We start from the raw sequence: 14309 nt of genomic DNA, 5'->3' as shown, positions 1-14309 counted from the left end.
GGCCCAGGATAGACTGTGACTCTTGGGATTTGTAGGCCGCTCAGGAAATGTCCTGGAGTGGGACACTATACTGATGAGAAATGAAAAATACATGAAGGCAGTTAAATGGTCCGTCCAAATAAACCAATATTGTAAGAAGTAGTATATACTGCTAGTATGTCATTAATCTGCATGTCAGGTTTTATGGCAAAACTCTCTCTCTCACTTAGGTACAAATCAACACTCATCAACCATGTTTTTACTATTGGGACCACAAGCCACTCCCTTATTAACTATTTGGTCAACATCTCAATGCCAAGTAGTTTTTTTTATCTTAGATTAAAAAAAAAAAAAAAAGTGGACAGTGATTTTGTAGTTACATGCTGTTCTTGTGCCCTCACACTGTTGGAAGCACGTCAATGCTGTCGGTACCTATGCTGAGACTAAGTTCAGTACCAAATGTCTTCCTCAGCTGACAACCAAATACACGGGTCCTTCAATCATTTATGCTGTTCACTGAGCTGGAGAACAGGAAGGTACACACATCCAAGAAAACACAGGGTAACAGGAATGGACATATTCAGACCAGAACAAAACAAAACAAAAGCCCATGTTCTCACTCTGGCCTTGGGCGCAGGAACAGCCAACGAAACATCACAGCTGTGAGACTTGAAATCATTTTTCAGTTATCAGCAGTGAATTAGCTTCAGAATAATGAGAGGCTCTTAAGAATCAGAAAAAAACACTTGTTGTTCACATATGCTTGATTACTTTACACTAAGGTGTAAAAGGGTAAGAGATAATACAACTTTTCAATTCTTTCTTGTTTTTTCTACAATATTCGTTTGCAGTGCTAACGGCATAGAACATCTAAAGGGATACATGAAGTGGAAATTGACAAATTAACCCTTGCGTTATGTTGAGAATGACTATATTCCTTATAGTTTGGGGCAGCATAGACTGCACAGCTATATGTGTAAAAAAATAAATAACAATCATTGCAAAATTTATAATTTTTCTGACCTTTTAAAAAAAAAAACAGCAATGTGTAGTCAAGGATATCCCTTTGCTACAAGCTGGACCTGGTGATGAAGCTGATAAGATAAGATACTCCTTTATTAGTCCCAGTGGGGAAATGTACAAGACTACAGCAACACAAAAGGGGTAAATTGCATACAAGAGACATAGTAAAAAAAGAGTGATATAAATAATAAACAGTAAAGAATCTACAATAGCTGAATAATATATATACAGGCAGAATAAATATAACTATTTTGCAGTGTTGCACAGGTTGAAGTGATTAAAATGATTCTCTATTAACGGTCAATCATATCTCCTCTCCAAATCTTAATAAAATACTTTAGGATCTGGGACGGTTATGCTAAGAACATGAGAATCCTGTATTGAACCATTATTTACAGCTGGGGTCTCTGGTACAGACATATGTAGCGGACTTCTAAAACATGTCATCAGTTCAAAAATCACGTTTACAAGCAAATTTCGTTTGGGGAACGTTATAAAGTATCAAACTGATCAAACAATGTTAACAACTTTGCTGAAGCAGACATGCACAGATTAATTTCATATTTTACTACTCAGATATACGCTGTAACTAAATGTAACCCTGGGTTTCGCAGAATCCACCTCTATTCTTCCGTCTGCTGAAAGTCATACTGGGAGAATATTTATCTGCCTTTATGATTTTGATATTCACTTCACACCTTTGATAGTAATACAACTTCTTATTTTTTTTTCATAACTTCAAGGACATAATTTACAAGAGGCCAATATTTACAAAATAGTGTTTTGAATGTTAACATAAGTATCTTGTGAACATTGCAAAACTGAAGTGACAGACCTTCCCATTAAAATACTAAGACGCTTGGGAGGGAAAGATGAGATATTCTGGCACAAATCAGTCTATCCTTTAACTCTGCTTCATCTTTTTATTGTATAACATGAGTCAATCAAATACATAGATTATTAAATCAATTATTTCATGCAGTATAAATGGGGATGGTAAAAAGTAACTAATAAATCAATTGGCTGATTTGTAAAACGAACGGTATTTTTTACAGCTTGAGGCAATTGTTTTCATGATATGAAGACATGCAATTCCTCTGCTTTTAATTTAACTGAAAAAATTATATTTTTGGGAGAAAAGAGGATGAACCTCATTAATGGGCTTTTGGCTTTTACCTTGAGTGAAGATGACAGGCGGAAGTCTTCCCTGTGGCAAGACCTCAGGCGTGGTGAGACAAGCAGCTGAGAGCAAAGACAGCGCACACACACACACACACACACACACACACACACACACACACACACACACACAGTACAGCTGTTAGAAAGATACAACCCCACCATCTTCATAATCAGTACAGATTGAGAATTCTAGGACTACTTGTGTCTGTGTAAAATACACAGCACAACATGAATTAAAATGGGCCATAATGTTGTGTGTGTGTGTGTCTTCTTGGAAAATAATAAATATATAAAAACTTGTATTTATTTTAATTGTCGTTGCCCACTGAAACAGTTCAACATATTTGCTGAAGTTGATTTACTTGTATAATTCTTCGATGCATGTATTGTAGGTTGCTTTGGATAACAAGGTTGGCTAAATTAATGTAATGTAATATAGGATGAGGATGAATAATGTGTTTGCTAAAACATGCAGTCTTAAGATACTAAGAAAACAATTAACTTTTCTTCCATAGACTGTATCCTTCACACACTTGTTTGAGCAGGATAAATACGCTCTGAATCGTAAACAGTGGACCGGTCTTCAAACTCGGACATTATGCGCCTCCACACCAACATTTTGTCCTGACTCATTTCAAGGCGACCCTTGGGTTGGAGTGAACCAAACTGAGCATTATGGATTGGGTGAGTGTGATTTATTTATTCTTCTTGTCTATCCCATGATGAGACCAAAGCCAACTGATTGATTTGTGTATACAAAGGCGTATTCTCATCGACACACAACATTGCACTGGTTGACATGTTCCTTCATTATGAACATGGAACTGTAGTTTAGCTTAATCACACACACACACACACACACACACACACACACACACACACACACACACACACACACACTGTCCTGGTGCTGTAAATGCTCAAAGAGCACTGAATAGGAAAACATAGGCCCCAACAAATGCACTACTTCTGTTTGAGTAACGTTTGCTAAAAACTACAGGGCCCATTTACTTTAAGAAATACGCCTTTTTTAAGAAGAGAAAATGTGTATTTGGGACTTGTTTATAAATATATTCATCTTTAGCAGTCTTGGGACTGAGAGCCACAAACAGTGTACATTAGAAAGTATTGTTGATCTTGGTCTTTCCATGGGTTTTGTCTATTTTACAAAAGGATAGGAAGAATGCCAGCCCCATTACTGCCCTTTAGTTGTTCATACTTTTTCTCATTCAGCATGAACATTCAGTGTGCCTAGTCGACGTAAGAAATCTTAGTCAACAAAGATACAGATTAGTCGAACAATTGTCTCAGAGGGGGCAGCCCAACCAAATCCCATGGTAATTCATCCAATCATTATCAAGATATTTCAATAACATACACAAATGTCAACTACATAGGGGCTCGAGAGGGAAAAAAATCATGGCAATGCATCCAATAGATAATGAGAGATTTCAGTCTGAAGTGTGACTGTCAACTGACCAATCCAGTAACAAGACGAATCCTTGACATCCCTTCAGCCATATGTCTCTTAGCCACGGCTGGGCAAAATCAGTTATCAGCTCTAACTGATTACTGCTTTTGCTAAAGCTAGCATTCATTAGCCATATTTGCTTACATATGCATGTATACAATACAACTCATATTCAATTGGGCCCCCTTAATGATGTCACTCTGGGGACCATTGTGCTGCAATAGCTGGGTTTTAGGTGTAGGTTGTTCATCGATGCAATGAATTTCCTTTGACAGGGCTGTGTCCCTAAGTGACAGGTCAGGCATATGGAGGAAGACTGTGGGGGCTTGGTCGCAGTTCTCAGGCCAGGTTGCCCAATGCACAGAAGGGTCATTTGCAGTAATGATGGACAGGCTGGCTTAAAGCCGCCTGCGGCCGTCTGCCACAGAACATGAGCAGAAAGACAACTTTCTCTTCACATCTTGGTCATTCTGTCTGTGTTTGTTCCCCTTCTGTTGGTTAGAGAAGTGCCCAAACAACACATTTATACACATAAACACATAATAAGTTGTTATTGTTGTTTTAACTCTCCTGTGTTAGTGCCTCATTTACAACTGTTGCAATACATTTTCTCTGTCTCTGTCAACAGTAGTTTAGTTTTCTCGGTATTTAAAACATATAAACATAATATAAACATTACCTATTTCTTAAACTATAACGTATTATATAGTTAAATCTATAAAGTCAAGCCCCTACAGGCTAAGGCTAGTATGTTGTACATCAAATAACATTAAATCGTTAGTAAATTTATAAAAGTAAATACTTGGGTTTTGTAAATACATCATCATTCTAAATACACTTGAATATCGTATTGAGTCTCAAAATATATATTTTGTTTAAGTTATACAAAGATTCATGGCAGGGTGTGGTTTATTTTGTGTTGCGTTTGAACCCCCGAAAGCAAGATAGCAGCATTTTAATGTGTTAAATTGTAGTGATTTGATGTTGGATGTTACAGAACTGAAAAATGCAAATGCAGGTCCCACTGATTTATGCAAGTGTGTTATTTATACTATGACTTTCCTCAAATTTGAATTTCTTTTACATCATTTTGCTTACAAATAGCAATATATTGCATTGTATCATGATAACGTGTTGTATTGCCAGTTCCTATCACACACATTGCCCTCCTCAATGTACCCCATCAACTGCTGCTGCATGCCTGTGCATCATTTTGTTTAAAGGAAGCAATCTCATATGAACTAAGTTTAACAAGAAAGATGCATTCATACCGCAGTTGTAAACTTTGGGTCAAAAATATAATTATACTGACATTAATTAGAACTATTTTGCATCTGTTCTCAGATAGCTTCCTTGATAACAGTCATTCTTGGTGTATCATCATTAAAAACTATAACTGGTACAGTCTCTTTTGAAAAGTGTAATTCAAATTCAAAAGGCCAGAATTAAGTGTATGCAGGTACGAGCTAATTAATGCATGCAAAATTATAAATTTTCCTGTTACATTCCAAGGGATTTATTTGCCACGTAACTGTGTCTCCTGGGAAAGCATTTCTCATAGTCAGTCTATTATTTGTATTAACATTTTTGATGACAGAAGTTGCTATAGGCTACTTATTAATAATTAAATGTATCATCCCTGGAATATATTGCCAATCAAAACAAACAAATGTAGTATTTAAGGTCTGTCATATAATACCACACATAAAAATCAGATGGGATAATCTTACCGGCATTTCCACTATTATGGACCAAAGCAGTTGTGCAGACAGAGGTTGATAAAAGGAAAACAATCCAGTATGAAGGCGCTGAATCAGTGGACTTAAAATCCAGAGAAGAAGAGAGTGGAGATGTAGTCCTCTTATCGCTCATTCTCCTAAGAAACACACATTCAGCACAAACCCTCTCACACACTCCAGCTCTCTGTCTCTGTGATCCAGCCTCTCCTCCACCCCTCTCGTTCTGCTCAACCTCCAGTCCCACGCTCTTGCTTCCCCCTCCCCTCACCCTCTGAGTGCCTTATCACATGCAAACGCTCTCTCCTGGGAGCTTCAAGGTAAAATCCACAGCAGCTCCTTTCTCGCTCTTCCTCCCACGTTCACCCTCTGATGTGACTCATCTACCTCCTCTGATCTTCTCCCCTTTGTTCCCTGAACGTCTCACATGCTTTGTAACTTACAGCCTCCATCACTGTTGAACTCTTGCTTTCAGGCCATGCTTAATTTTTTAACTCTTTTTTTTTTACTGAACACATTCACTTCCTGAATACATGCCCGAACCACCTCAGCTGACTCCTTTCGACACAAAGGAGCAGCGACTCGACTCTAAGCTCCCCCCTGATGTCCGAGCTCCTTACCCTATCTCTAAGGGTGAGCCCGGCCACCCTACGGAGGAAGCTCATTTCGGCCGCTTGTATCCGAGATCTAGTCAGGATGCCTCCTGGACGCCTCCCATTAGAGGTTTTCCAGGCACGTCCAACTGGTAGGAGACCCCGGGGAAGACCGAGGACACGCTGGAGGGATTATATCTCCCGGCTGGCCTTGGAACGCCTCGGGATCCCCCAGAATGAGCTGGAAAGTGTTGCGGGTGAGAGGGAAGCCTGGGTCGGCCTGCTGAACCTGCTGCCACCGCGAACCGACCCTGGATAAGCGGCTGATAATGGATGAATGGATGGACATTCACTTCTTTGTATCTTTGTTGTGCCCAAACTAATGACAATGTTCTACATTTCTAAGCCTCAGATCCTGTAAAAAAAAAAAAAAAAAGACAGAATGAATGAGCGAGACAGAGATGGAAATAGAGCCGCAGAGAGACACGACATTGCACTAACGAGAGGTGACCCTATAACAGTATGAGGCGGGGTAAAATGCATCCATCCTCTCCTGGGTATTTGTCCGGTTTGGTCCCCAATGGCCTTGGCCTGTTTCTGTGGCTTTAATCATGTATGGCACACCGGTCATGTCCCATCCTCTTTGTGGCCCCCTGGGAGCAGAAACTACAACACTCAAGTGAGACCCCTGCCCTCGGATATGATTTGAGACACTGGGCAGCATGTTGCCACATCACTGATTTGCCCTTGCCTTGACACAACCTCTGCATACAAATATATCTCTCTGAGACAAATCATTCAACAGCAATGACTTTGAAACTGAAATGTAAAAATTAAGCTCAGATTATGAATATAAATGCTGAAGTGAAGTTGAATAAACAGCGATGTACATGCCGACAGTGTTATGTAACTTAATCCTCAAGGCTTTTGTAAACCTGTCAAATATATAACTAGAGGGCATATGCCATGTCATAGGCTCCTATAAGGGTCATATTGTATATCTGATTCTGCTTTCCAACAAGATATAACCTTGCTAATTTGTGATTACATATGGGGTCCCAGTAGCCTTGTACTGCTCCAGCACACACTAGATTCACAAATGTGTAGCCTGCTGTCAACTAGAAGGAGATGAGGTCTGGTAAAAGTCGTGCTATGAATGAAACGCCACAAACCAGCATGTACCTGTATGGATTTTCTCTGAGGTGATAGTGATCATGGCTTTTTCATAAATCATGTGGACAGGGATTTATTTATATATTAAATAATTTTTGCCCAACAACAAAACATGCCACTGATATCTTTATTTGAAATATCTCCAAGCGTATATGTACTTGTTGATGTGCCATTCATCTAAATGTAATGACAGATTTCTCAGGAAAAGTTAAGACTATGAGCAAAAAATACTTTTATGACTGTTATTCCAAACACTGTAACCTGTGCATACCTTCTAGGAACACATTACTGTTGATGTTAAACTATATTGAAATTGTTTAAATAAAGATGCCAAATTCATCGAGGCAGCAAACTTTGAAATATAATGTAATATATTTATAATATGTGAACTAGTTATAAACTTCTGTGGAAGTTGGAAATGCCCAATGCAGTAATGCTGGACTTTCCTCCCTTCAGCAAACATCTGACGTACTGCTGTCACACTTAATGAAAACTGTGATGCAACCAGTACAAGCTATCTATACAGTCTTGTTTTGTAAATTAACCCCCCAATACTATTACAGTCAAAAACGGGGTCCACCACAGAGGAGCTAAAGACATAAATCTGAGCTGAATCTAACATTTATACATTTATATGAATCTAACTCAACTCATATGAATTAAAACATGATCAGGATATTTTTCACTAGACAATCAAAAGGAAAACATTCACGAGAAGTGTGGTGCTGTAGTATTATTGACATTGCTGTGTAATGAACAGACTGAACTAAATTATCTTTATCACAAAAGAAAACTGTGATGATGAAACAGATTTCGCAAACCTTTATTGCAGAATCCAGGAATCAACGTGTTTTTTTGCCAAGCACAAATTTCCCTGGCAGACGCTCAATATCTCAACGGATATAAATACTCCCTGCTCCAAACAGCACATTCAAGAAGAGATTGCAGCCATCACTGTAGAAGATGAATTATATCAACAAAATGTGGTAAGTTAAAATATTATTATTTATATTATAAAATATTTTGTTATTTTTCTCTCTGACTACACATGCCTATAAATCCATCATTATTGGTACCCAATAGTATGTACTTATACCATTAAAACATTCTAGCTCAGCCTTAACAACACTGCAGCAATAGCGTTACAATCTGTAAGTGTAATCATAATGGTTGAATTTTCCAATAATGATCAAAAAATGATTTGTGAGCTCTAGTAAATAAAATGCTTCGTTATCTAACTCTGTAATTGAATAACCGATTTGTTTACAATTTGTTAATCTTAATCTCTAAATGGACAATGAATCATTGCGTGTTTGTTAATTGTGTGAATCTGTTGTTGTTTAAAGGGTTTCTCTGACTCTGCTCCTCGTGGCTGCATGTCTGGCTCAAACCGAAGAAGGGATGAAGCGCTCCGTATCAGGTAACAAACATGCTAGATAAACATGGTGTCTTAATTTAAAAATGTCCAAGTTCTAGTTTTTATATAAATATTCTATTTTTCTGATAACTATCTTAAGTCTACAGCCATAGAGTACCTGCTGCTGAGGCTGTACTTAAGCACAGTGTTCCGTTGGGGTAAATGCTAAGTAGAATGATAACATGCTGAAGTTTAGGTATAATATTTCCCATGTTCACCACATCATTTTTTACATTTTAACATTTGTCGATTACTAATAATAGCATTGATAATAAAGTACAGCTGAGACTGATGGGAATCTCATTCATATATATATATATAAATATATAATTTTGATATAAAATATTTATTTAGCACCTTTTAAAAAATAAAGTTATAAAATACAGTACAGTTCAAACTAGGAATAAAAGAAAGTAAATCAAAAGTAAAAGATGCAATTATTATAAAGGTAAAAACATTCCATCAGTTAAGAAAAAGCCATAATATGAATAACAGATTTCAAAAGTGGATCGTGAGTTTGCATGCTTCGATGGTCAGGCAGGGAATTCCACTATAAACCAAAGTTGTTTCTGTTTCACTGGAAGTGAAGTGAAAGTGGACACTTTGACCTGCTGGTGGCGCTAGAGGAAAAGTTTGGAGAACACTAAAGTCGGTCAGATTCAATGTCTGGGATCAACTGTTACCTGTACCCGATTTTCATGGAAATCCATCCCATAATTGTCGAGATATTTTAGTCTGGACCAAAGTGGCTACTATTTGATGTTTACCTGACAACTCAATTAATAGCGTAATGTGAGGTTAAAAAGGTTATTGTGTCTTTTACAAAAACACATCATACAGAGTGTAAGACATTTAAGATGGGATCATATATAGAGTCAGAACATGTGTCTATGTCACTAAATCAGAGATCCAAACAGCTCATTTTCATTACGACAAAAGTAATGAGGGAAAACATTAAATGTAACAGAACTATCTTCCATTTTCATATGTCCTATTCATGCAGGCTCTCTAAAGCATCAAACTAATGAATCAGTCATTCATTTAATTGTGCTTATAAGCCATTGTTTACTGTGTTGAATACACTGATTTAAACAAGACACCAGAAATACATATGAGTAAATAAACCCTGTCATGATAACAACACTGAACAGTTAGTTTTTACCGTGCAGCTCCATTCTGTGTACTAAGCATTTTGCATCACTAAAGAGAAGATCACTTTAACGAGTTTTCATGATTTTCTCAGCCACACAAATGACTTGTGGATCAAAGCACAGCGAGTCTAAATAAATTAGAGACCACTGTTTCTGGAAGAAACCCTCAGAGCGACAACGTGATAACCTTAGTGTCAAGGAGACCATATTTTATTAAATACGTTTAAGTTCTACAAGAGGGGAAACGGGTTAGAACTAAAATGCTTTCAACTGTGTAACACACAGAGATAAACTACTCAAACTGACGAAGCATTCTTAATATCTGAGCTCAAAACAACCATCTTGGAATGAATCTAAGTAATTGGTTAGTGAGCAAGAAACTTTATATATTCAGGAGAACGCATTGAGATTTGAAAAGAAAAGGAACATCGAAGGTTGTTTTTGTGAAATACATACAAGTTAGCTTTCTCGAGTTTAGAATGAGCTTTCAGTTTAATAATAAATGCCATCAAAGAGAGTAGACTGTAACCAGGATAACTAACATCTGGTTTGTGCTGGAGTCAGTGGCCTACAAGGTGATGATAGTTAATAGGAGGAGCCCTAATTGTAGTCCTTCTGGATCACCCTTATCAACCATTTGGGGACTTCATACAACTAATGTCTGAATTTGACCAGATAGACAAGATTTGAACCAGCAGAATGCTCAAAACCCACTGAAGCATAATTTTTACAAAATGTGATCAACGACATCAAAAGCCTTGTTGTGTTTATCTAATTTACATTGTAGGTGTAAGGAAATAGCTTTGAATATGAAACAAAAAAAAGAAGAAGAAAACAAAGAGTATATAGACACAGAGATACATACAATATGAATAAATATGTCCCGTTGTTTATTTCCCAGCCTCCAGGTTAGCATCACTCCGGTCCAGAAGAATGGTTGGGGGGACCCTGGCTCCTCGTGTCCCCTGGCAGGCCATGGTCTACATTGCTGACAGTGTGCTGGACGGAGGCTACGCAGGCGGCGCTCTTGTCTCTGAGCGCTGGGTTTTGACGGCTGGCAGGAACCTGTTTGTCAGGAAGAGTCGACCGGACACTCAGGGTCAAGATCCTGTCATTCCTAAAGTGTACTTGGGAATCACGGAGCGGGCAGAAGCTGATGTCTCCAGAGAGGTTGCTGTGGTGAAGGTGAGCAAGAAAGACATTTGATCTAGAATACAAACCTACCTATGCGACCATGTTCAACCCCAGCGGTCGCAATTCAAACGCATGTTATTCGTCATTAGTGTGCCGGATTTCTTTAGATCCCGATAAGGTAGGAAATATGTAAAATATAATGCACAGAGATGTAGATTTTATTTTTTCTGTTTTTTTATAACATACCATATCTTTATGGCAAATAGAGAGAAAAATGTCTTGTGCATCTTATGTTCATGACTCATTTCCATTCTCCAACTAGAATTTTTTCCCACATGTAATCAAGCAAACATGAGGAGATAGCTGATCGGAATTTTCTTTCATGTTTTGCAAGTGTGACACAGCTACAGTGTCGAAGAAGCATCGTCTCTTTTTCTGTATCTGAAAGTCTTGATTTAGGCCCCTAGGATGTATGAGCCTAATATCAGTAGGATTTTCTCAACCGTAAAGGAGCATGTAATCCTTTAAAGGATAAATCTTGCAATATTCTAGCTATCGACAAATCCCATGCAAAAAACAAAAATCTGAATTAATTGATCCCACTAGCAACATGTACAAATTCGTTATATGAACATGGCCACTGTAGTTTATTTTGAGTCGAGCCACCATACTTTACACGAGGAGTTCTCAACTTTTAATAATTAAAAGCCCATTTCTGATTGTTGAAAACATTTGGGGGGATCGCCTTCCCAAATTAATGAGAGAAAAACATGACAAAAAAAGGATAAATAAACTGGACATTAAAATGTGGTACGCTCTTTGTCCTCTGTAATGACCAAAATAAATATTTAGTTTACCCTCACAGTTACTGCCTGCCATTAGGAATTCACATTGAATGTATTCAGGGTCATAATTTCTCACCACACGCTTTGTTGCATTTACTAGTGCAGTGTTTTCTCCCACATCACTTTTTCATATAGAAATCGGAGCCATCTTGTGTCACTGCCTGGGAACGTTAGCTAGCTAACAGAGGCATGACACGTTTGTAGTCACAAATGATGTGTTGGGATTGGCGTGGCGATATTCAAACACAACTGGATTATTGAAAACATTATGCATTTGACATTTGACATTTTTTTGTTTTTTATTCTGGAGCACATTTACATTATCTAAATTATTTTTTTAAATGTAATATTACCTTATGGCAGTACCCCTGCAGCCAACTAGATGGTGCTCTGGGGTCCCCTAGTGGCTTGGGAATAGTTGCTTTACACAATCCTGATGTCAACAATACTCACGAGTACACTGAATGTGTATTAATCCCCGGCTGAAAATAGTCCCAGTCAAATACACTATTTACCCCTGTTCGAGTTATGTTTAAAAAAAACTTTGATGCCCAGCTATTTTCAATTACTAAGCTATACTTTATTCTTGACCAGTTTTTAAAGATGTATGTCTTCAGTACAAACAGGTGGGCTTGGAACTGAGTGCCACAGATAGGCTGGGATATTTGGAACAGTATGACGAACTACATGATTGTTGCTTTTGGTCTTTTCATGGGATGTGTTGAAAAATATAGAATATCTCCAGATCAAAATCTAAAAATGTAAAGTGTCGAGGTAAAAATAATAAATCCGGACAGGGAGAAGATGTGGAATTTGTTTATAAATCTGTTAATAAATCTATTTTAATATAACATTTCATGCTATATAATAAGATGGACATTGTTATTGCTATACTGCACTTCCATTGAATGAAAAGAGTAAAGACCAAACATGCAATCATCTCTGGTATTTTACCTTCCCTCCGGCAGGTTGTTCTCCATCCAGGCTTCCAGAACCAATCTGAGTGGGACAACGACCTGGCTCTGATCCAGTTGAAGGAGCCTGTGGTTATGAGTGATAAAGTGACCCCCATCCCTCTGCCTGAGAGCGGCCAGGACCTGGCCGACGCCGCTGCGGGGTCAGGCGTCATCAGCGGATGGGGATGGGGGATCCTTCTTACCCCTGCCACATCACTCAAATACCTCGTACTTCCCCTGGCCAATCACTCTGACTGCAAGGCAGAATATGAACGTATCGAGCTCACACCAGTTGTAGACGACAACATGTTCTGCACCGGACCCACCAAGTATGAGGAAAATGTTTGTTTTGGCGATGCAGGAGGCGCTCTGGCTGTCACAGATACTGAAACTGGGAACATCTACGCTGCAGGGATCCTTTCCTATGACAAGTCCTGCAAGAGCTACAAGTACGGCGTCTATATGAAGATTTCCTCGTATTTGCCCTGGATCCACAGTGTCATCAGAGGAGATACAGAGAAATCATCTGTTCTGCGCTCTGACGCAATGTCTAAGATGTACTCATGGCAGCCATAGAGCTTCAGCCTCTGTTCTTTTAATTGTGTGGATAAATCTATAAAGCTGTGCATTTTCTTAAATGCTTGTAATGCCACCACTGCTGTGTTCTGTCACGTTAATGTTGTGATTGGAAAGGAAAAAATATATAAAAATCCAGTATTTGAAATCGTCCTTGTTTGCCATAATACACACTTATTGCCACCTGAAGAACAATGTCATCTTTTCAGTAAATGGCCAAAACGACATGTTAATATTATTGCAGCAATAGTAATTATGAAGGAGGAAGTAGTGTGACATTTTTTTTTTATCCAGCTCCCTTTTTCATTATTATTATTTAAGTACTACTGGCACTTTTCATCTGTACAAATGACTGACATGACTGCGATCTTTCAATAACCGTAAGCAAATATTGTCATTTAATTTGGACAACATATCAAAAGAAAATGTATTTCTGATTTGTCCAAGCATCGGGGTGTCTTATTGTGGAACTTTAACAAATCCGTTGACATGAAAAAATTAGTCTTGATTAAACTATCTTTAGGCAGCCATGAAGTTGAAAATGGTCATGTTTTGGTTCAGAGATGAGAGATGGTTCAGGATAAGGGTAAGAATGTGGGCAGCCCGTCTGCGTCTCATAACCACTCAGATCTATAAGAAGACTTCCAGGGGTCGAAGGCTACAGACAAGGGACAAAGGAAAGGAACCCCCTGAATAAAAGATTGGGCGATGTTTGACCCAATGTGTGCTCTCAACCAGTATCGTCAAAACACAAAATGGAGGGTTATCGTTTAAAGTCAGTTTTATCTACAGTATATAACCCAAAAATCATAGATCACAAATGTGCCCTTGTTTTAGACAAGGTAACACTCCAAGTAGAGTTCAGAGACTTAGTAGAATCTAGCACAGGGTTATTATGCGGTTGCCAATTATGCCATACCCCAAACCTGTAAATTAAAGCCTCTGATTGGAGTGATCTGTTGGGATAGTTCAAATCCTCACTTGAGGCACTAACTGGGAGGCTCAGTTTACACATGACATCATCAGTCCGTCATGGGCCAGCCGTTCATACGTGAGTGTTTCTTGCTCCACAG

At 38.4% G+C, this 14309-nt stretch overlaps 1 protein-coding gene across 1 annotated transcript; it reads left to right on the top strand.

Moving 5' to 3' along the window:
* Window positions 1-8120: 8120 nt before the first annotated feature.
* On the top strand, window positions 8121-13236 carry hp (haptoglobin; the record flags this gene model as incomplete). Its single annotated transcript, XM_079217514.1, has 4 exons — window positions 8121-8143; window positions 8504-8577; window positions 10627-10910; window positions 12673-13236. The coding sequence occupies 4 exons, from the start codon at window positions 8121-8123 to the stop codon at window positions 13234-13236; spliced, it is 945 nt and encodes a 314-aa protein (XP_079073640.1).
* Between the last annotated feature and the right edge of the window lie 1073 nt (window positions 13237-14309).

The sequence above is a fragment of the Taurulus bubalis genome, assembly GCF_910589615.1.
Source record: "Taurulus bubalis genome assembly, chromosome: 4".
NCBI classification, from domain to species: Eukaryota; Metazoa; Chordata; class Actinopteri; order Perciformes; family Cottidae; genus Taurulus; species Taurulus bubalis.
Note: the sequence above shows the minus strand (reverse complement) of the source record. Positions and strands in the feature narration are given on the sequence as shown.